The 20,969-nt window shown below is 36.8% G+C and overlaps 1 protein-coding gene across 1 annotated transcript in view; it reads right to left on the bottom strand.

The window, feature by feature from the left end:
• Positions 1-20,969, bottom strand: part of CCDC93 (coiled-coil domain containing 93) — a 42,141-nt gene that overhangs the window by 18,354 nt on the left and 2,818 nt on the right. The window contains exons 3-12 of the mRNA XM_054381094.1: positions 20,721-20,815; positions 18,071-18,182; positions 13,992-14,090; positions 13,282-13,338; positions 10,213-10,313; positions 6,889-6,928; positions 5,387-5,479; positions 4,818-4,868; positions 3,828-3,914; positions 659-775 (exon numbers count right to left, since the gene is read on the bottom strand). Coding sequence (XP_054237069.1) covers positions 659-775; positions 3,828-3,914; positions 4,818-4,868; positions 5,387-5,479; positions 6,889-6,928; positions 10,213-10,313; positions 13,282-13,338; positions 13,992-14,090; positions 18,071-18,182; positions 20,721-20,815 — 852 coding nt within the window. The remainder of the gene's footprint in view (positions 1-658; positions 776-3,827; positions 3,915-4,817; positions 4,869-5,386; positions 5,480-6,888; positions 6,929-10,212; positions 10,314-13,281; positions 13,339-13,991; positions 14,091-18,070; positions 18,183-20,720; positions 20,816-20,969) is intronic.

The following is a 20,969-nucleotide window of genomic DNA, read 5'->3' as shown; positions in this document are numbered from 1 at the left end:
AGCAGCATTTCATTAACAGCACAGCTTTTTCACTTAAGACTTTCCTGGATTTAAATAGCAATAGCATAATTAGGTTGAAATACAGGAATGGTGGTTCTTGTTCTTACTTATAAACATGACCAGAACATAAGAAAAGATTTAAAAGCCTTTCCCCCTCCCCAAAAGAAATGGGAAGACATGAACCAAGCAGTGCCTGTGCTGAAACACCTGCAAGGAAACAAACAAGCAAAACCTTCACATTAGTGAGACAAAGGAGCTCTTATAAAAGACAGGAAGTGAAAAAAAAAGTCATGTGTAGTGTATTTTAGAGTTAATTCATAAACTGTTTCTTGAAATTGTGAAAAAAGTTCATTCAGCCCTATAGCTAACATGTCAAATGGAGATACTCTTATCTGAGAGGTATGAAAAAAATAAATTAAAAAAAAATCATGCTTTGATTAGCTAGCCCTCTCCTCACAGACAGAGCTAACAATTTTTTAATATAAACCCAGCCACATTTTCTTAGTAATAAATGTGCAAGCAAGACATTCAGGATATGTCCAGCATGACAAATTGCTGGTACAGAAGATAGCTTGAAAATTGTTTCTGGATGGCAAAAACCTTTGTGATCAACCACATTTATCAATGTTTTCTTCTTTATTACACACACAACACTTACCTCTTCCAAGAGCTTGGTTTTTTGCAAGATCTGCTTATTCAGAGATGCCACCTTCCTTCTGTGTTGTTGGGCAGCTCCAAGCCTTTCTGGTCGCTCCTCTGCAGAAAGCTCAGATTGCTAAAACAAACAGTAACAAAAGCCCATTGGACCTCACATTATTACTTTTTGCCTCTTCAGCAGCTCAAGAAGTGCCAAAGTGGGATACATTTATGATACTCCTTATCAAGAAGTGTGTCCCACTATCCAATAGAGAGAATGACTCAGTGATTTATCTCACATCAATATAAGGAAGCAGCTCAACAACTGATTTATATTCTCAAAGGTAACAGGTAAAGTAAGCTAAAAATTAAGTCAGGTGCACTGGGACAGGTAGAAAATACTACAGTATACTACAAGAAAGAATTTTTTGCATCAGCATTACAGTTAAACCTGACAGAGTTCTTAAATGGAAAATATATAAACATACTAAACACCAGCTGAAGCAGTGGTGTTTACTGAAGTTGATGAATCTGAGATGCTCCATACTCCAATAAGTAGATCTAGAACTTTCAAAAGCCTTGGAAAACATGTATTTAACTTCTGAAATACTAGCTTGGATGCATCTTTATGCTGAGTGACAGTGATGTACTCTAAACATCTTTGTGCATGTGTGTACACTACAGACACCAGCCTTTGAAACCTATGCAATCCAGGACGCACTGCCAATAAAGTGTCTCATAAATACATAATGAAGACAGCAATCTGGATCCAGTCTTCTGTTCTCTCTGAATTGTGAAAGGAAAGCTGCCAGAGAGAGTCTTTACCAGAAACAACATTTATAATAGAAATTCTATATTTGCTGCAGGCAAAAGAAAGAATCTTAAAAAAAAAAAATCTGTAATAGCTAAATATCTAAATGATTATTTACCCAAACACTTGTACCTTTTGAAGTCCTCACTTCAATACTTACATCCACTTATCTTTATAATTTGCTTCATGCACTCAGACTTTCTTTTCCAGTTAATTAATTTTCCCATATTTCATTAGAAAACAAGTTAAATTTCAAGTACTTCAGGTGTTAATTTGCAGAGCCTATCAATCAAAGACTTCCATACTAAGTGCTTCTTGAACAATTACCAAATGCTGACAACCACTACAATCAGCAAAATTGTTAAAAAATATTCCTCACTCATATCTGTGCCTGGTAACCACTCTAGGCAAATGGGTAAGCAGATCTCCATTAACAGCTTAATTTTACTTGAAGAGACAAAACTTGTCTCTCTCTTTTACATTTTCTCTGTTATTCATACTGAATAGCAGTTTAATGATTTGCTGTACTTTTACAGCCACAGCTGTAAACTGGAAATTGGAAATAAGTTGTAATTGGAAAGACCCATACTGACATCTTAACCTAGCAATTTACAATCTTTCTTTCCATTTGTCAGGAAAGGAAAAATGCTTCTAAGCAGAACCTGTAATGCATGCCTCTTGTTATGCAGCAAAATCACATTCCCTCATCACATCATGCATTCCAAGATCCCATCCTTCTCACCTCACATATGTGGACACATCCTTCAATTTTTCTGTTAACACACATTATCCCCACCACTGACAGGTGTAGACTTACTTCTGCATTCTTCCCTGTCTTGTAACTGCTCAATTCTGCTCCTAGCAAAACCACTTGCTATATACGTACCTTACATTTGTACACTCTTTCTCTCTCTCTCTCTATACACCCCCCCCCCCCCCCATACTTGTAAATTCTCAAAGGAAGAATCTCTGTAAGACAGCAAAATCAAAGCTACTTCGAATAATTTGCCTTAGCTTTTATCAGTCTATTCCTCACCAGATTTCTATGTCAGTAATTTTCTGCCAGGGTTTTTAGAAAGTAAGGAACTAAACTAGAATCTTCCCTGCAGTTTACCCACCAAGTTGACACTGCAGCAGAAAGGAAGGGCAAATGCAGAAAACTATATGCATTAATCTTCTCCAAAAATGCCACCTGGAAATGTCCTAGCACACAACACCACCAGATCTAGAATTTTTATTGCCAGCTATCTTTATTGGACTCTATTAAGGCTGGTATACAACTAAGCACTGCTGCGTTCTTCAGACAGTGCATAGTTATAATGGGTTAAAACTAACAGATCTACATCCAAACACTGCTGATGCTTCCATAAATTGTTTGTTAACATCCTTAATTCTCCTTTCCTGGTGCATGCATGCACACACAGAATTTTTGGTCACATCCAATAGATTTGAAAAGTGATAAGCTTTGGGTCTGACTTGAATCAGTTCTTACTTTCCAGAGTATTAATCATTGTTCTACCATAATAGTCAAGGTCCTGCTGACTTTTCTCAGAACAGAAGAAATGTTACACTGAAATATGACCCTTAGGCTTCTGTTCTTGCAATTTTTTATAATAAAGAAAGGCCAAGAATTTTCTATAGACTCTGTTGAGTTATAGGATTTATCTCCCAAAAGGGAAAGCTCCATACCTCTTATGTGTCAACAAAAAGGAAGAAATACAAGGAGACTATTGGACAAATAAGAAGGACCTATAACTCATATATGGCAGTGATGTATTGTATGCATTAATTGCTTGAAGAGCCAGATTTTCTTTCCATATTACTGTAAAAATAATCACAGTTGAACACAATAAATGGAGCTAATATGCACATTTAATTGCCTTGACTTCTAAAAACAACCAAGTTTTGGTTTTTGATGACATTGGATTCAGAAATAGAGATCCAGGGCATGACTGAGAATTGGACTCCAGAGCAAGTAAGATCCCACTGTCTGAAAATCTGAGCAGAGGAAGCCTAGATTTTTCGCTAAGCAGTCCCAGAGAACTACATTTCTGTTCTTAACACTGAACATTTTAAAATGCATTAAGAGTTTAGACTTCTAGTTTGAAGAGATATCAACTCAGATCCTTCTTTATTCATGAAAATATTTAAGCAGGTGCTTAATCCAAACTACTCATAAATACAATTTAGGAATATTTACTATCACACCTAAAGCTCATGTATTTTTAAATCCCATTAAAATACTTTTCTGACCACTAACAGCACATATATCCACAGTGTTGCTTTGAGAGAATCATGGCAACTAAGTTGGAAGGTAAAGGCTTAAAACAACAGGCTCTCAAATGTGACTTGGTAAAACCCAGTCAGGTAACACACTTACCTTTTCAGCATATTCTGACACTATTTGCTTGATCTCATCTGACTGGAGTCCAACAATCTGGCCAACTGTGCTTGCTGTCAACTTGCCCTGCAAGTGTGTCAAGAAAACATTTGGACTTTTGGAACTGCCTGTGATTTTCACACAGCAGTGTCCCCAAGCTCTATTTTTAACAGAGATGTACAAAACCTTAACACTGAGCAAAAAGCTCTAATCATAAAAAAAGCACCAGGAAGCATTCCACCCCTGAAATATATCCTAACGGAAATTAATTAAGATTTTGAAATACTTCTGACTGTATTCTGTGTTCTGAATTTTGCATGTGCAGTAATAAAACTCACTATTTGACCACATGTGGAGCCAAACCATAACAATGCAGATGTTTCAAACTGGAAGCATGTACAAAACCAATCTTTGGGTAGAACTGAATTCTACAGTGGATTTCGGTAAATGTCAATCAATGTCAGACTAGGCTAATTACTACCATTTCTTCTGTGACTTCAGCACAAACAGAAATGAGGTTTAACAACTGAATTTCTTCAGTCCTCTCACCCAGAAATCAAAATTAAGAACTTTTAAAATTACAACATCCTACAAGTTCCATTATATCATTAACTACAACTAATTAAGACAGTAAGACACACATCTACTATTTTCAGAGTCTTAAGCCTAGGTGTTTTTAAATAAATATTCTTCAGTGCTTTGAAAAGCACCTTGAAGCACACACAATTTTCCTCCACTCTCTCCAGTACACCCATTTGAAAGAGGCACTTATTTACATTGTTTTTACAATTTCCAGGTAAACGATTAAGACACCAGCCTCTCAAAAATTACTGTCTTCCTAACTCAACCATCTTTCCTTACACTTCCTTGAAGAAAATTTAAATGCAGTCGTTCCAAGACTTCAGACTCACCATTAACTCGATTTTAGGAATAATTTCTATAATCAACCATAATTTAAACAAAGCTGTAGCAGTTTTAAATGTTGCTTACCTCTTCTGTTGCCATTGCAGCCATGCCAGTCATCAAAGTTTTAATGCGAAGCTAGGGCAAAACATGAGGAATTACACATAACAATTTACCTTTCATTATGTAACTTACTTCTGCCTAGTGACAGGAATACATGCATACAATTACTATACAACTTCTGCTTAGTTACAGGAACACATGTATACAATTACTATCATGTAACAGCTGTATTTTAATGCAGGTAATAGGACAGTAAGTCAATGAAAACTAAAGAAGAGGTGGTTGAAGTTAACCAAATTTAAGGAATATTAGTTGTAACAGTACAGATTCACTGCAAGTATTCAGCTCCCCCTGTTGAATGAAAAGTGACCTTATAAAAATGCTCAAGATTCCAAAACAAAAGTTGAATTTTTTGGTATCATCGAGAAACGTTTAAATTTGTGCATCAATTTCAAGTTCCATAATCTCTTGTGGGAAGCAACTCTCCAGCTAAGCATGGAAATTTTCCTTCCTGCAGAGAATGACTGGGCAGTGATAACGGCTGCTCTCTCCCCAAGTTAGTAATATCTATGCCTACTATGTACATGGCACACCTCTTCAGCAGCCTGAAGGTCATCTTCATCACAAGGCTCAGCTTTCCCTGCTCCTGCAAGCCCTGGAGGTAGCACAATTTTTTTATCTTCAGCCTTTTAAAGAAAAATTAAGAAAATATTATATCTAGTTCCAGTATTCTAAAGCATAAGAAAAACACCAAGGAGAAAATTGGAGTATAGCTTATATGAAGTTTATAGTTTATATGAATAGTTTCATATAGTTTATATGAATAGATCTCAGCTCCTCACACTCCATCTTATGCCAGCTGAAGTGTAACCCTCAGTCACTGCACAAGTACTCCAGACATTTCAAGACAGTATCTCTGGCTTGTTATGAAAACATCTGGGGCAAGGACACCTTACTCCACAGCCTTTTGAGAACTATCAGAAGACAATTAACTACCCCAGAATATGATGACTGCTATACAGGAGAAAGATTAATTATTTTTTTACATGCATTTTTTTTTTATAACTTAATATTGGTATAACAAATACATACATAAAAAAGTATTAAATTGCCTAGATCAGTCCCAGAACTAGTACAATTAAACTAATGACAACTGGTGACACATGGACCCAGTTTCTAGGTCATTACTGCACCACTATGTAAAGCATTTAATCTTCTACTTCTGCCTTACTGGAGACTCGATTCATGCACAAACATCTGAAATACAACATTCCAAAGTCACTTATATTTTTGAAGAAACAAGATGAACTCTCTATTATAAACATGACTGCAGTCTAGCAGTTACTTTGAGGGAAAAAAAAAAAGAGGTAGGATCAGGAAACACCTCCATTTATAAAATTGAAATGCTATATTTATATGTGGAACATTGAGATAATGAAGAAGAGCAACCTTAATACACTTAGTGTATTGCTGGGCCCTTGATCTGCTTAATGCATTTCATCATTATTGTTATCAGTAATAAAAACTTCTAGCCTAAGTAATATCTCCACTGAAATTATAAAACTGCAAGTACTCTGTCAAGGACATTTTATGAGTCCACAATCATCAAAAGCACAGCAAGAGGCACTAAGATTTATTTATACTATGGCATCATGTTTCTCTATTAAACTAAATAGCCTGTTATGTCATAAATGCCTATAAAATTTCTTACCAGAAAAAAAAAAAAAGTCTATTGATCACGTCAAGTGAAACTTAGTTAAAAGATACTCATGAAGTAGACAGGATATGTAGCTACCTCACATTAAAAAACAGAGCATGCCAGCCCCCTTTCTTCTAAGCAAAAAGTTTGCAAGATATGATCTTTGAGAGCAGATAAATGAAACCTTTTAAAAAAGGGTTTTGCATCTTTCATGGTGTGCTGATTTTTAGTTCCAGTTAGCCATTCTCAAGAGACGGTTACAATAGAAGTTACAGCTGTTTACTCTGTTGTATTCCTTTAAGATCTTAGAGTAACCAACACTTCAATAAAAACAACTCAATTCCTCCCACAATGTATTTAAAATTAGTATATAGATAGCTAGATTTTTTTTTTTACCTGTTCTGCTTTTCCTGCTTGTCTGCTAAATCCGTATCTCCTAAAAAACCAAAACACAACAAGAAAGAAATACATTGCGGTTTACAACTTTCACAAATCCATTAGCTTCAACAAGACCAAGTGCAGGGTCCTGCATCAGGGTCGAGGCAATCCCAAGCACAAATCCAGGCTGGGCAGTGACTGGCTGGAAAGCAGCCCTGAGGAGAGGGACTTGGGGGTGCTGGTGGACAAGAAGCTCAACATGAGCTGTCAGTGTGCACTTGCAGCCCAGAAAGCCAACCAGAGCCTGGGCTGCATCAAGAGAAGTGTGGCCAGCAGGCCAAGGGAGGTGATTCTCCCCCACTACTCAGCTCTGGTGAGACCCCACCTGGAGTACTGCATCCAGTTCTGGAGCCCCTATTACAAGAGGGATATGGACATGCTGGAACGTGTCCAGAGAAGGGCCACCAGGATGATCAGAGGGCTGGAGCACCTCTCCTATGAGGACAGACAGAGAGTTGGGGCTGTTCAGTCTGGAGAAGAGAAGGCTCCGAGGCGACCTTATTGTGGCCTTCCAGTATCTGAAGGGGGCCTACAAGAAAGCTGGGGAGGGACTTTTTAGGCTATCAGGTAGTGATAGGACTAGGGGGAATGGAATAAAGCTGGAAGTGGGGAGATTCAGGCTGGATATGAGGAAGAAGTTCTTCCCCATGAGAGTGGTGAGAGCCTGGAATGGGTTGTCCAGGGAGGTGGTTGAGGCCTCATCCCTGGAGGTGTTTAAGGCCAGGCTGGATGAGGCTCTGGCCAGCCTGATGTAGTGTGAGGTGTCCCTGCCCATGGCAGGGGGGTTGGAACTAGATGATCCTTGTGGTCCCTTCCAGCCCTGACTGGTTCTATGATTCTATGATTAAGTTACTATCAGTTTTCAACATAAGGAATGCACTAAAATGTGACCCCTTCAACACAACCAACAGCCAAGTTCAGGTTAGTTTTGGAATGCTTCAAATGAACTAAATAGGCAGGCACTGCAGCACATTTACAGAATAATTTCAGCTGGAACTACTCCTTCCTTCATGATCTGCAAATATAGACTGTTGATAAAATATTGTCATGTAAAGTTTACAAAAGCAAAAAGCGATGCTCATTTGGAAGTGAACCTTGAGAGATTAACTAGCCACTACTGAACTCTGAAAGGGCCCCAGGTTAATTGTCTCTACTGCCAAGAGAATGCTCATGCATTGTGTGCTTTGATGAATCTGCAATTTCCTTCTGAAGCATGGTGTTCACAGCTTTAAATATATACCCAAATCAACTTACTTTACATCCTTTTTTTTTGAGGAAGAAGGAAAACTGACATTATTTTGGAAACAATATTTTGGAAATACTCTCTTAAAGAAAAAACAGGTAGAAAGACATTTTAATACATGTAAGCAATTATCTTCAGTAAGCACTAAACTCAACATGTGCACAGATATGAAAAGTTGTGATGTTCCTGATTGACTAACAGCTACAACTGTTTAATTCCTTAACATTGCAGAAGCAGGACTATTTATAAGCATTTTATGGCTAAAAGTCAAGTGATCCTCAGCAGTATCATCAACTATCACCAGTTCCCTCTTTATTCAACATTTCCACTTACTGGGTAAATTCAGCTATATTTTTCAACAGCTTAACTCCAAGCTTTCAAGAGTTCCCCAACGTTAAGTTTCTCCTGCATTTTAAAGCTAAGCAATACAAAGAACATGGCAGAGCACTACCTTTCTCCATCATTCATTTTCATTGTTTTTTTACATTAAAGATCATAGAATCAAGAAGGCTGGAAGAGACCTCAAAGATCGAGTCCAACCTGTCACCCTAAATCTCATGATGTCTCTTTTTCCAGCAGAAGTGACCTTTACTTAGATCTCAACTGTTTCACAGTACCTAGAGCTAAAATGAATTTTGAGGATCTACACAAAACATCTTTTAGTTATTTAAATTTTTAAGCTGTATAGTGACTTCAAGTTTTGCCTTTTTTCCCCCCCTTAAAGTCTTAAACTACTCTAGAAAGCTACTCTTCCTGATGCTGGCACCAACTTGCAAAATCAATTTTCACTGAGGAGAGAGCAACTGGACTCTAAAATGGATGCTGTAAATCAAGCCTAACTCCTTACTAGCATTTGAAAAATAATAAGACCCACAGAACTTGTGAACGCTAACTGTGCTTATGTGTGTTAAACAGCTAATTTTATTAACATAATATAGATGAACCTATATAGAAGAGGCACTGTGTTTCCTGGTAGCTCCTAGACTTTTAAATTAGCTTGCTGTACTTCAGATAACTGCACTGAACTCTACTGGTGGTGGAAGGAAGGGAGAAGTTCCACTGTTAAACATTTATATTCAATGTTTATGCAAAGACAGAAAACCTCTGCTGAGGAACAAGACACCCAGGTGTGTCTCAAGTTTCATTCCACTAGGAACACACAAAGGAATTCAGCCCACTTCAATGGAAAATAAGATGTTAAATTGTCCACACTGATTTCACAGAACACCACCATGAATGAAAAAGGAAGATTGTAAGCAACCTGCAACCACGTTGCTGATTTCAATTGTGCATCAAGAGAAATGCACAAAAATAACCCCAAACCAAATCAAAAAAAGTATCGCTTTGGGGAGAAGAAGCCACAGAAGATAAAAACAAATTCAAATGTCATTTGCACTCATTAAGCCCTAAGAGCTCAGACAGCAGGCAAGTTGTCCACAGTACTGAACTATGAAAAGGAAACACAAACTCTGTAACATTAACTTGGAGAGATCTCAGTTAAACAGAGGGCCTGCCAAAGGTCATGGATAAGCACAAACTTTGGTAACTTTGTATACAGAAGTTTCAGAAAGTAAGATGATGAAGCACTAAACCATATTCAATCTCCTGACGAAGAAACCACCTTGGACCAAGGACTTCAGCTCCTTTTCCCAGACACACACACACACACGCACGCTTTCTGGGAATACTTGCAAATAGGCAATACTGATGGACAGACACTATCTAGGAGTGTCATGAATATCAGCCACTTTCATGAAGCAAAGAACATCAGTGTAAAATAACCATAAGCTACTCACAGTGTAAAGTCAGAACTTTGGCTCCCACTGAAAAAAAGATTGTTCACACATAAGGACTGTCCAGTTCCCCAAGAATTTACAGGTTAAGTAAGCAGGATTTGAAACCCAACAGAAGCAAATCTGGAACTTGAGTTTGACCCTCAAGTAGTATTAAAAAAAAACAAAAAACAAAAAAAAACAAACCAGAATGCTTCTAAAAACACACAATGCAAACCCCATAGACAATTAAATGAAGCCTTTCACCTGCCATATTCCAGAAGTGTAGAATGAACTTTTGATTCCTCATCTAGCAGTTCTTCAGCTCCCTTCTGACGTTTGTATTTTCTCTGGGGTTTGTAAACTTCCTGTAAGACAGAATGAATTCAGAGCTTGTAAAAGGCTTTTTGAAAAATAAATGATGAATTATTATCTATCTAAATACACCACTTGACAACTCTATATGCTTACCCAAATCAACATCCTTGACTTTCTCTTTTTAGAATTACATGATAAAAATCTTACTGAATTTACTTCTCAATAATTTGCTATAGGACCTGTCTTTCCAGGTTTAAAAAAGAAGTTAGAAATAAATATTTAACAAACATGATTTCTTCAACCATCTCCTCTATTACATTTGAAAGAAGAGTCAAAAATAACACAATCAACAATTAGTAAAAGTAAAAAAAAAAAAATCCCTTTAATTTAGCTGATAACCACAGAATCACAGAATTTTAGGGGTTAGAAGGGAACTCCAGAGATCAAGTCCAATCCTCCTGCCAAAGCGACATCACTGGGTTTTGAATGTCTCCAGAGAAGGAGACCCCACAACTTCTTTGGGCAGCCTGATCCATGATTAGAACAAATAAATACTTTTTAAACAAACAAAACCCCCAAACAAATGAACAAAATCCCCAAACAAAGGAACAAACCCCCAAACTCCAACCCCCCCCAAAAAAAAAAACAAACAAGAAGAAATGAAATCAAAGCCTGGGCTTTTCTACATCTACACTTGACTCAGGAAAATCCTATTCACATGGGATAAAAGATTCAATAAAAGAAGCTGCAAAGATTCTAAAAGAAAATGTAAAAGGAAAATTATTTTTTGCTTGATCTGACTTGCTGTACAACACAAACTATTATTTTCAGCAAGCAATTCCTGCACCATAACATTGCTGAAATAGCTTTCAATCTTTTTCCGAGATGTGTAATCCCGTAGCAGAGATTTTGAACAAGTGCAAAAAAACAGCATTCCTTGGCAAGTTTCTCCTGAATTTGCCCGTTACCCTCTGCAATTTTTACTTCATTTCTAATCTCAATTTCTGTTATCTTTGTTTCCAGCTATTAAATCATGCTATGTTTTTGACTGTCACATCAAAAAGCTTTCTATGATTAAGAATTTCCCACAAAATGTACTTTCAGACTCACAGAAAAGCAACCCAAATAAAAAAATTATAGCTTTTCTGATGTCATTCCTGTGCTATATAAAGTATAGGCATCATACCATAAACATTAGTCTTGCTATCAGCTAGTGAGTAGTTGAACAAAGCCACTGCAAGATAATCTCAATTCACTGAACAGACACCTTTCAGCAGTAGTAGTTCTTACACCAATAGCCATTACTGATATTTAACATTCCCTCTTCTAACCTTTAGGTCTAATCACAAGCCATAAATCTCACTGTATTGTCCCCCTGAGAAGAGAAGGGTAGGTCCTTAGACCACAGTTAGAATAATGAATTCAGACAACAGTCTAATCTTTCACACTTGCGTTTCCTCTTTCAGCAAAGTGGATTTCTCCTCCAACTCCAATGCAACATCATTTAAAGGTGACCTGCAAAAGACCTTTCATCTAACAGCCACCTTCACCTTCTTCCAGTTCCTATGGACAGGTAGGAAAGCTTGGGCTGAAATATCACTGTGCATTCTTCTAGACCACACTCATGCCTTGATGCTGTAAGAGATCTCATGAACTAATATTTTCTTAAGAAGATCTGGCACCATCTTGTAGAAGATAATTCTGGTAGAGCTCATACATAAGGAAGAGAAGTTTGTCTAATGATAGGCTGAGCAGTGATGAACAAATGTCAAAGTTTTATCTGCTATGAAGATGCACTCAAAAACTAGAAATCTGTGATCCAAAGAAGACAGAACACACCGTCATCAACCCTGCAGAGAGATCCACTCTGGGCAAAGCAGCCAGCAAGCTCAAAGGCACCTGGCACAACAGCTGTTTTTCTACTAACATACACTGCACTTCAACCACATAAATGAGGCTCAGTAGCACTCAGGGCATTAATATGGAAAAACACCTATAAAATATGACAAAAGAGTAAGATGACTTGGCTGGTCCATTATGCAATAGACATACACCTTGTTACACTGGCATTTCATCCATGGATGAAGAATTCTGAGTGTCTGGCCAGAACTACTTGAAATAGCAGCGGTTTTCTCAGAAGACTGGTGTTTCACCACCTACCAAAGAGCCTTGGAAGTGTTCCATTGAAAACATACCTAGATTTCTCAACCCTTTTCAAATAGTGATCTATGAATTTATCAAGGTGGTCAAAAACAAAACAAAAAAAAAAAAAAACCAAAAACCCCCGAAAACCCCAAGCAGCAGCAAACTATCAGGGTCAGAAATGATGAAGTGATGACCCCAAGCAAACAGGGAAATTAGAAAAAAAGCAAGGACAGAAACTCAAAGCATCTGAATTTAGTTACAAGAGTGATATATCCCATGCATTTTATATGTCACTCTTGGCAGCATTCACGAACAAGCTTTGAAAAAAATTTAAGCAAACAGTTTATCCAAGTGTTGAAAGACCTGCATCTGAAGAAGGAGAAGGTAAATGATACCAACTTTCCCAACCAACAATAACTACTTAAAGAAAACACTTCTGAAGCAGGGTGTGCATTTTCATTGCTAATTATAAGAAGTAAAAAAGTTCTGAAATGCAGACATTTAAATTGACGAGATTATCACCATTTTGATTAATTTCAAGCTAAGAAGTCAATCTGCTGATAGGTTCAGTCTGCTAAGTTAGCTGTAAGCTACCTCCTTGGCTTCTGTTTGATAGAGGGGAATTGCACACTCTGTGCAGGCAGGTGATACGATTTATCTGCTCATACAGATACATACACACCTAAAAGATTTTCAATTTGATATGTTGGCATTTGACACCTGATCTAAAAACAAAGCTCCATGTGTAACTCAATTGGGACCCTCTCATGAGACAACCCAGGACTGGCTGCATTAAACAGAATTAACCACAGTCAGTAATTTTTTCGATACTAAAACCATAGCTTCTTGATCATAAATATCTAACATACTTACAAAGATGTCAGTAACAGTTTTGATAGCCTTCTCTTTTCTTTGCATAAATTCTTCATCCTGCAAGACATTAACAGACGTAATTAAAAATACCAGGAATGGAGAATAATCTCAACCATTACAGTTAATATAGCAAAGTTGTCAAATAGTTTGAGATGCTTAATTATTTAGTGAAATGTGATTTCCTGGATCATTTACTTCTCTCCTCAGATAGGTAGGAAGGTCTTTATCCAGGTCAGCAATCTCTCTGCTCTCTGCTTAAACACTATGCCTAGTTATACAGCATTACCAGCATATTGATTCTCATTTAACTATATCAGCTTCTCCACATCACTCTGTGTGGTTTTGAACAGATTTCAGGCAAAGCAGCTCCAGTCACATGGTTACCCTGGATCCACTGCACAAAACTCCACATGCACTCCAAAAGTGAGCTACTTGCCAAGCCAGACCAACAGAGAACTACCAAATATTGCAGAAAAAACAAGGCACATCCTAAAGCTAAAGTTAACCAATACCTACAAATTCTCTGTCATCATAATATGTTTTAATTTTTTCCCCAGATGAATTTGCACATGGATTGCTTTAGGACTGATTCAACAAAATGACAGCAAAGGCAACTCTGGTATATTGTGTAGATTTCAGAGCTGTGAAGCTGGTACTGCACCTGAGCATTTGACACTTTCTAACAGAAACAAGAAGTGGCTTGATCTTACCTCTGGCAGTCTATGAGTTTTTTGAAACTGCGATATAGAGTAGGAACGGATATAGTCTCCCATTTCTTCCCTTGTTTCTATTGCACGTTTCACCAGCCACTGGGGGAAAAAACAGGGGGAAAAAAAAAGGTTTGTAAAGTTTTATCAGTGGAAAGAGGAGGAATAGACATCTAGAAGACATCTAATTACTGCATAATTGTTTTTAATACATGATAAAAGCTGTAAGCACATTTTAAGCAGAGGAACAGGAACATTTATTTGTAAACATGGTAACTCAAGGATGTACTTCTAAGAAATGATTCAGCATCAGCTATTTCAGAAACTTCCTTGTACTAAAAGCTCAGCAGAGCACTCAGATACTGCATAAGCTAAGAAATGATGTGGCTTTTGCTATAATCAAAGTTTTATAACTAAAAACCCAAGTATTCTTCATACTGTTGACCTATATTGAATGAGATAAATCTAAATGAGTCACATGGCTCACACTACATTGGGATTTAATAGTCCAAAGGAGATAAACCAGCCTTCCCTTAAAAGATTCTTGTAGTAGAGCCTGGTGTCCCCCCCAAAAAAAACCCAACTGTTCTCAATGTTATTTGTAAATAATATATTGCAAAATTATTTTGTTGTATAATTTCCCCTTTATTTAGCTTGCACTGTAACTTCTCATACCCCAAGTTCCTTTTACATTCTAATTAATTATTAAGTATGGAAAGAAAATTTGATTGTAAATTTCATCTACAAGGAATTCTTAGTTGAAAAATTCATTTATAAACAAAAACATAGGCAATCTTCACAAGCATAGGCAAAGTTCAACGGAATTTTGCCAAAAAAATGTCTGTACTTCAAATATTTGCATCTTCAGTAAAATTGTTCCAGAGAAGAAAATTAAGAGCATCTGTGGAATACAAATGGATGTGAGCCAATTTAAACATAATTCTTTTAACTTGCATCTTTAAGAAGGAATAAAAAGTAATTTAAAAACTACTCTTGCCACCCTCAAAAAACCCCAATCCTCAAGTGTCCTCCCAAAAATCTGACTTGCATAAACCCTACATCCTAGCAGAAGAAATGTACTACTTAGGCTAAAAAAACCCAAACCAAAACACAAACCTCCAAAACATATGGATAGTATTTATTGTTATTATTTGTTAAACATTAATTACATTGTTATCAAAATACAGAATACTATATAATATGGAAAAATACACAGCAGTAGGTCACAAAACAAAGAAATGTTCATTTCCTGGCTTCTTGTTTTCAGCTATATAATGGAACTGCCAGCACACCTAACAACTCACCAAACCAAGAGCTGAGCTGTACAAGCCTGCAAAATATACATCCTAGTTCATGTTTAAAAACCTCAAAACTCTGCCGTATGCTAAAAGCTGTCATACTTGTACATCAAATCCCTCAGCTGCAGAAAGCACTGGATGTACACCACCTATACAAAACTGCAATCATACTCTGCATGCACACAGGTTCATCCCTCTACACTCTGAAGAAGCCCTTGACAGCATACTTTAAAACAAATGAATAGTCCAGGCGTTTTTTACACAGCCTCTGAGTTATGGGATGGTCATCCTTCCATAAAGCAAGCTGGAAGTCTGCTGGAATTTGAAACAATCCAAAGTTGAACAGAAATCGTTCTGGGCTCTCAGTGCCAGGACCCAACAATGTCCACTATGCTCTCACAGAAGATACCACTTGAAACGTGACCTCTTCTCGTTCAAATTAAGCTGTACCCCAAGTAGAAGCCATTAGAACTGGCAGTTATGGTAACAACCATACATAGGTTATATGCATTTATATAATTTTTTTCCTATTGTAGATCACTTTCATTGCTTTCAAAAATTATAGCTCCACTGTGAAAACGTAGATCTTCAAGGCTAGGAAGCGTGGAAGAACCACATGCTCATGTAAGAAGAAAAGACTGCTTCTGACATTTATAAGACCACACAAAAAGCCACAAAAGATTGAAGTACAGTTTAAGTAACACTGGAGAAGATAAATCTTGTGGGCTGTTGACAGCCTGTGCAGGAGGTCATGTAAGAGATCAGATCAACCTCACGATCCAAGTTTGAACCAGCAACTGTTCTCTGTGCTATAACCATGAACCCCTGCAAAGTGAGGGGAAGATGATGACAAGGAGAGAAATGAAAATGCAGACTATTAATTACAAAGCACATCCCAACACAAGAGTGTGTGCATACTCTATGAACATAAGCAGAACTCACTAGGGAGAACAGCACCATTTCTGCCCACTGGAATAATTTTTAGTCTTTTTATTACTATATATTTTTTTTTCCACAGTTCTGTTAGCATCTATGGCAGAGAGCCAAATCAATCTCATTTCTTCCTATAGGGAAGGATTCATCTAAATTTCTCATGTCAAGTTCACCAGACTAGCCTGCACAGTGCTAGAGCTATTGGAACAAAATACCAGGTGAAGAAGAGTTTCTGGATCATTTGGGAATTGACTTGAGATTTCCAGATAGCAAGTGAAATCTCAAGTCTAACAGAGTATTGAGGAAAACATCATCATCAGCCTATTACAGCTCTTGCATAGTATTTATTAGAACACACTAAACTGTGGACACCAACAAAAGGGTTTTTTGAAAGCCTATCTTGGGATAAAATTATGAATCATCAATATTTGGAGCAGGCAGAACTTCACAGGGACCTGACAGAAAGCCACAATTTCTAAAACCAATCCTCTACATACAAAAAACTAAGAAATATTCCTTCATCAAATATGGATTAAATATACCACCTACTGGCCAGCTACTAATACTGAGAATCACTGCTCTCAGAGAAATCTAGAAGCAAATTTTCTCCCTGCTTAGAATTAATGTTTCTTCTTTCCAGAGGTAATATACCAAATCAGGATTTTGGATAAAAAAGGTCAGAGAAAAAAAATACTTAGTGCTATAGTTTTTACAGCAGGAATAATACTTCATATTCTTACTGCAGAAGATAAATTATTTTTCCTGTAAGAGAAGCCCTCTGTTTGACAAATGTAATCATTCATTGTCATCATCATTATCATCAAGTGAACAGGGCTGAAAATTGACCTGAGTTGGGATTATTTTTTTTTCCTGCTAGGAAAATACAAGCTTAGAAGTAAAAACCTCACATTAACACGATACGTCCTTTCCACATCAGGCAGCATCAGCACAACTTGAAAGCTGTGTAACAGTAGCACACAACACAACTTTTTGTGAGTAGTGCAGTCAAGTGTAGTTTCTTCAGGAGCCTCCTACTAAAGGATAATGAGACAGAATTTTTTCCCATTTCTTACAAACAGCAATTTAGATTAAAGTTTGAGTTGTTGAATTCTTTCATAAGCAGAAGGCGAGGAGATATTCCATGAAAAGGCAGCTTGCTTAACAGCCTTAATTTTCCCTATTTATCCAGGAAACATTTCTGTATGTAGTTGAAAGAAAAAAAAAATGATAATGACATGCCAAGGATTCTTAAGATACCACAAATAAGTGGAACACATGACATGCTAGCTTAAACCTTGATCAAATGGAGAACTATGAGCATGCACATGGGCAGCTAGTGGTGCTCAAGAAATACACAATATTAGGATCACATGTCAGAGCCATTTATTTTTTCCATCCATATAGTTATGAAGTGATAAAAATGAAGGACAAATTATGCTTAAAGAAACAACCTCAACTGGTTTCCACTTTATTCATATCCTTATTCATATCTGCAGAACTTACTCCATAAGTTTAAAAATCAACTGTAAGACATTTGCTCTATTTCCTAGTCTGGCAAAGCATATCAGCAGATTAAAAAACAAGCGTAAACTTTAGTTTCTTTAAGTAGTCATTCCACAAAGGGAGAATCTGACTTCATTCAAAAGAATTTAAAGAAGGTTTTCATGGTTTTATGAAACAGGATCAAACAATACTTAAAAATTCTATCTCCGTAACACCATTAAACTCTTTAAAAGCATTCATTTAAGCAACTTCTCTGTGATTATTCATTCCAAAGTTAAATAAATATTAAAATTTTAATGCAAGTTTTATGGCCTTTTTCAGCAAAGAGTCAATACATGACAAAATTACCTGTACAACAGGAAATATATGAATGAAATCCAGTCCCTGGATCTGATGTGGTTCCAAACGATGAGGGCACTTCATTTTGGGTAATACTGACACAATTTTTTCAGTTAAGGCACTATTATAAAAAAACAAAAACACACGTGTGTATTATATGCCACAATTTTATTTTGTAAATTACAAACTATTTTTGCAAGAACAGTTAGTTGTTGGAAGGTTCCCCTAGTGGCTTCCCCTGTACACAGCTGTGAAGAGCAATTAAATTTTAATCAACTAACTTTCACATATATCAATCAATCAAACCAGTCTGTGAAGAGGTGACTATTCCCCTCTTGCAGGCTCCTAGCTTGTGACTCCATTTGCAGTCTTACATACAAAACTTTAAGATCTGTGTATCTGGTCAGATGAAATGCCCATGTAAAGGTATCTATAAAAACCTCCATACACACATGAAGAAACACTAGATTTAAGAACAGTTATAATAAGTGAAAGATATGCGCTCAATGTCTAGAATCAAATTGTTTAGAACTCCCAAAACATATCTTGACATTATTACTGAAATTTTATGAGTTTAATGTGTTACACCTGAAAGCTAAACAAATATACTTCACACATTTTTGAAGGTTTTTGAGGTAAGAATTAAAAAAGGAAAAGGAATACCCTAATGCAAGGGGTTAATCTACAAGAACATCAACCTGTTTCCTTATTTTAGGGCAAGGTATTTTTTTGCTGCCAATGCTGTCAAAGCACACTTTTAAAGCAGGTGTCAGCAGCGAGGATGAACACTACTGGCAAAACTTGAATTTCATTTTTTCCATGACAGAAAAAAAACCCAACAAAAACCGTTCCAGTACTGACCTCCCAGGTATTCAGTGCTACCTAAACAGACAAGAGGGGAGCATGAGATAGAAGACAGAGGCCAGGCCAAAGTCTGGGAAGAGAGCCTGAAAAGTTATACTTCTTAAAAAATGAAAACTTTGATGTAATTCTTGTAAGGCAGTTTCCACTATGGCACTACAACAACAATATTCTACAATATGGAAATAGTAGCACCACTCTGCACAGCCAGAGTAAATACAACATAAAAAAAAAAACCAAGGAATATGTTATTTACCCAACAGAAGCAAAATCCTCTCCTAACGTATACTTTCATGTTCATTTCAACTCAGCAATAATATGACACCATCAAAATGCCTTCAGAATAACACTGAGAAAACACAACTTTGCTTTTCCTTCTCTTGAGAACACCACAGAGGCACCAAGCCACCACCAATATAAAAAATTACATGGACATCAAAAACAGCCCATGCCTGTGTAACTCTGAACACTTCAGATCTACAAATAAATCATTGTTGCTGTTTTAGGAGAGAAGCCTGGTTTTTGTTTTGCCATTTTTGCATCCATTCAGCTGGAAAGATAACAGAACATCTTCAGAACAACTTAACTATTTCCTATCCTGCTATTGTTAAGGGTAACAAATAAGGCAATTATAAACACTTGGCAATTGCAAAAACTACTACCACCACCACCTTCATTCCTACCCTCTATTTAATTCTGTGAATTTAACAATGCATTATGTAGTTACTTATCTATGATGATTTGAATGTCTCCAAGTTTAATGGCAATAGCTATAAATTTAAAAAAAAAATGTGTTGGTTTTGCTGATACAAAATGACTTTCAAGAAAACAGCACAGAAAGATGTTCTTTTGAACTACACTGAGAAAACAAGTCTCTTCATACAACTGCAACTTGACAGTTTATTCTTCCTCCAAATTTTTATTCTTTAACTGATCGCAGAAATGCATAAAGAAATACTGTACTTGAGAACGTATTCCCTTTCTCAGTACAAAAAATATTTACAACTTAATAGAGGAATTGGCTGCTTTATGAGAAAATTCTATGCATAAGAAATTCATCAAGCCAAAATGGTTTTGTCAGGTCACTATCAGGAAGGAAATCCTCAGTATGGGGCAGGTAATGGTTTCAGCAACAGCACCACGCTTTAAATTCTGTTTGCTGATGCCTACACTTCCAACCCAGATCCATAAAAGGGAATCAGAGATTATTTACAAAGCAGAACTGCAGGCAGAGAACTCAAGGAGGGTCTTCTAATGTTGCACTCTAGTTTCCAGCAGTGTGGTCTCCATCTGCCCTTTGTATTGGCTGCTGTATCATCCCTTTGTGCCAGCACAAGCATCTGTACAGCTGCATAGAGAACTGGATCCAGGAACTGATTCACTTTAAAAGTATTTTCCCTATTTTTCTTCTTTTTCCAGTAGATTTTAATATGGATCAGTTCCCAAATCCAGTTCAATGTCAGGCCACATAAATGCTTTCTCTGCTTAGTATGTATAGAACATGGCAGCCCAGGGTGCACTAGCACTGTCTTTTTTTTAATCTATTTATTGGTGTGTTTTGGGTTTGTTGGGTTTTTTCTTTTTAATAAGCTTCTTCCTGGTTGTAGAGATTGAGAAACAACCCTGAAAGCAGTGCAATATTTTGCAAACGGGTGAGAAGCAGGAAACATGGACTAAAAATCTCTCTTATAAACAAGCAAATATCAGGTAACTTCCCACCCACCCATTTCACCTTTTCTGAGGAGAAGGAAAATAAAAAACAAAACCACAACCCACACTTGCCATTTAATCTACTTACATTTTTTGACCAATAGTAGAGTTTTCCTGAAACAATAAATCAACATCGATATCAAAGTTGCAAGTAGTGATACACCACGTCATGCCGCCTACCACCTAGCAAAGGAGCAACACCTGGTCAGTTTCATTTTAAAAGGTAAGACCAAATATATCATAAAGGCTTTATTTTAGAAACTACAGATTACTATTTTCTCCATCCTTAGTATTATATAGAGTGAAATACACATAGACAGCATACATATACCAATAC

Source organism: Indicator indicator, chromosome 5, assembly GCF_027791375.1.
Source record: "Indicator indicator isolate 239-I01 chromosome 5, UM_Iind_1.1, whole genome shotgun sequence".
Taxonomy (NCBI): domain Eukaryota; kingdom Metazoa; phylum Chordata; class Aves; order Piciformes; family Indicatoridae; genus Indicator; species Indicator indicator.
Note: the sequence above shows the minus strand (reverse complement) of the source record. Positions and strands in the feature narration are given on the sequence as shown.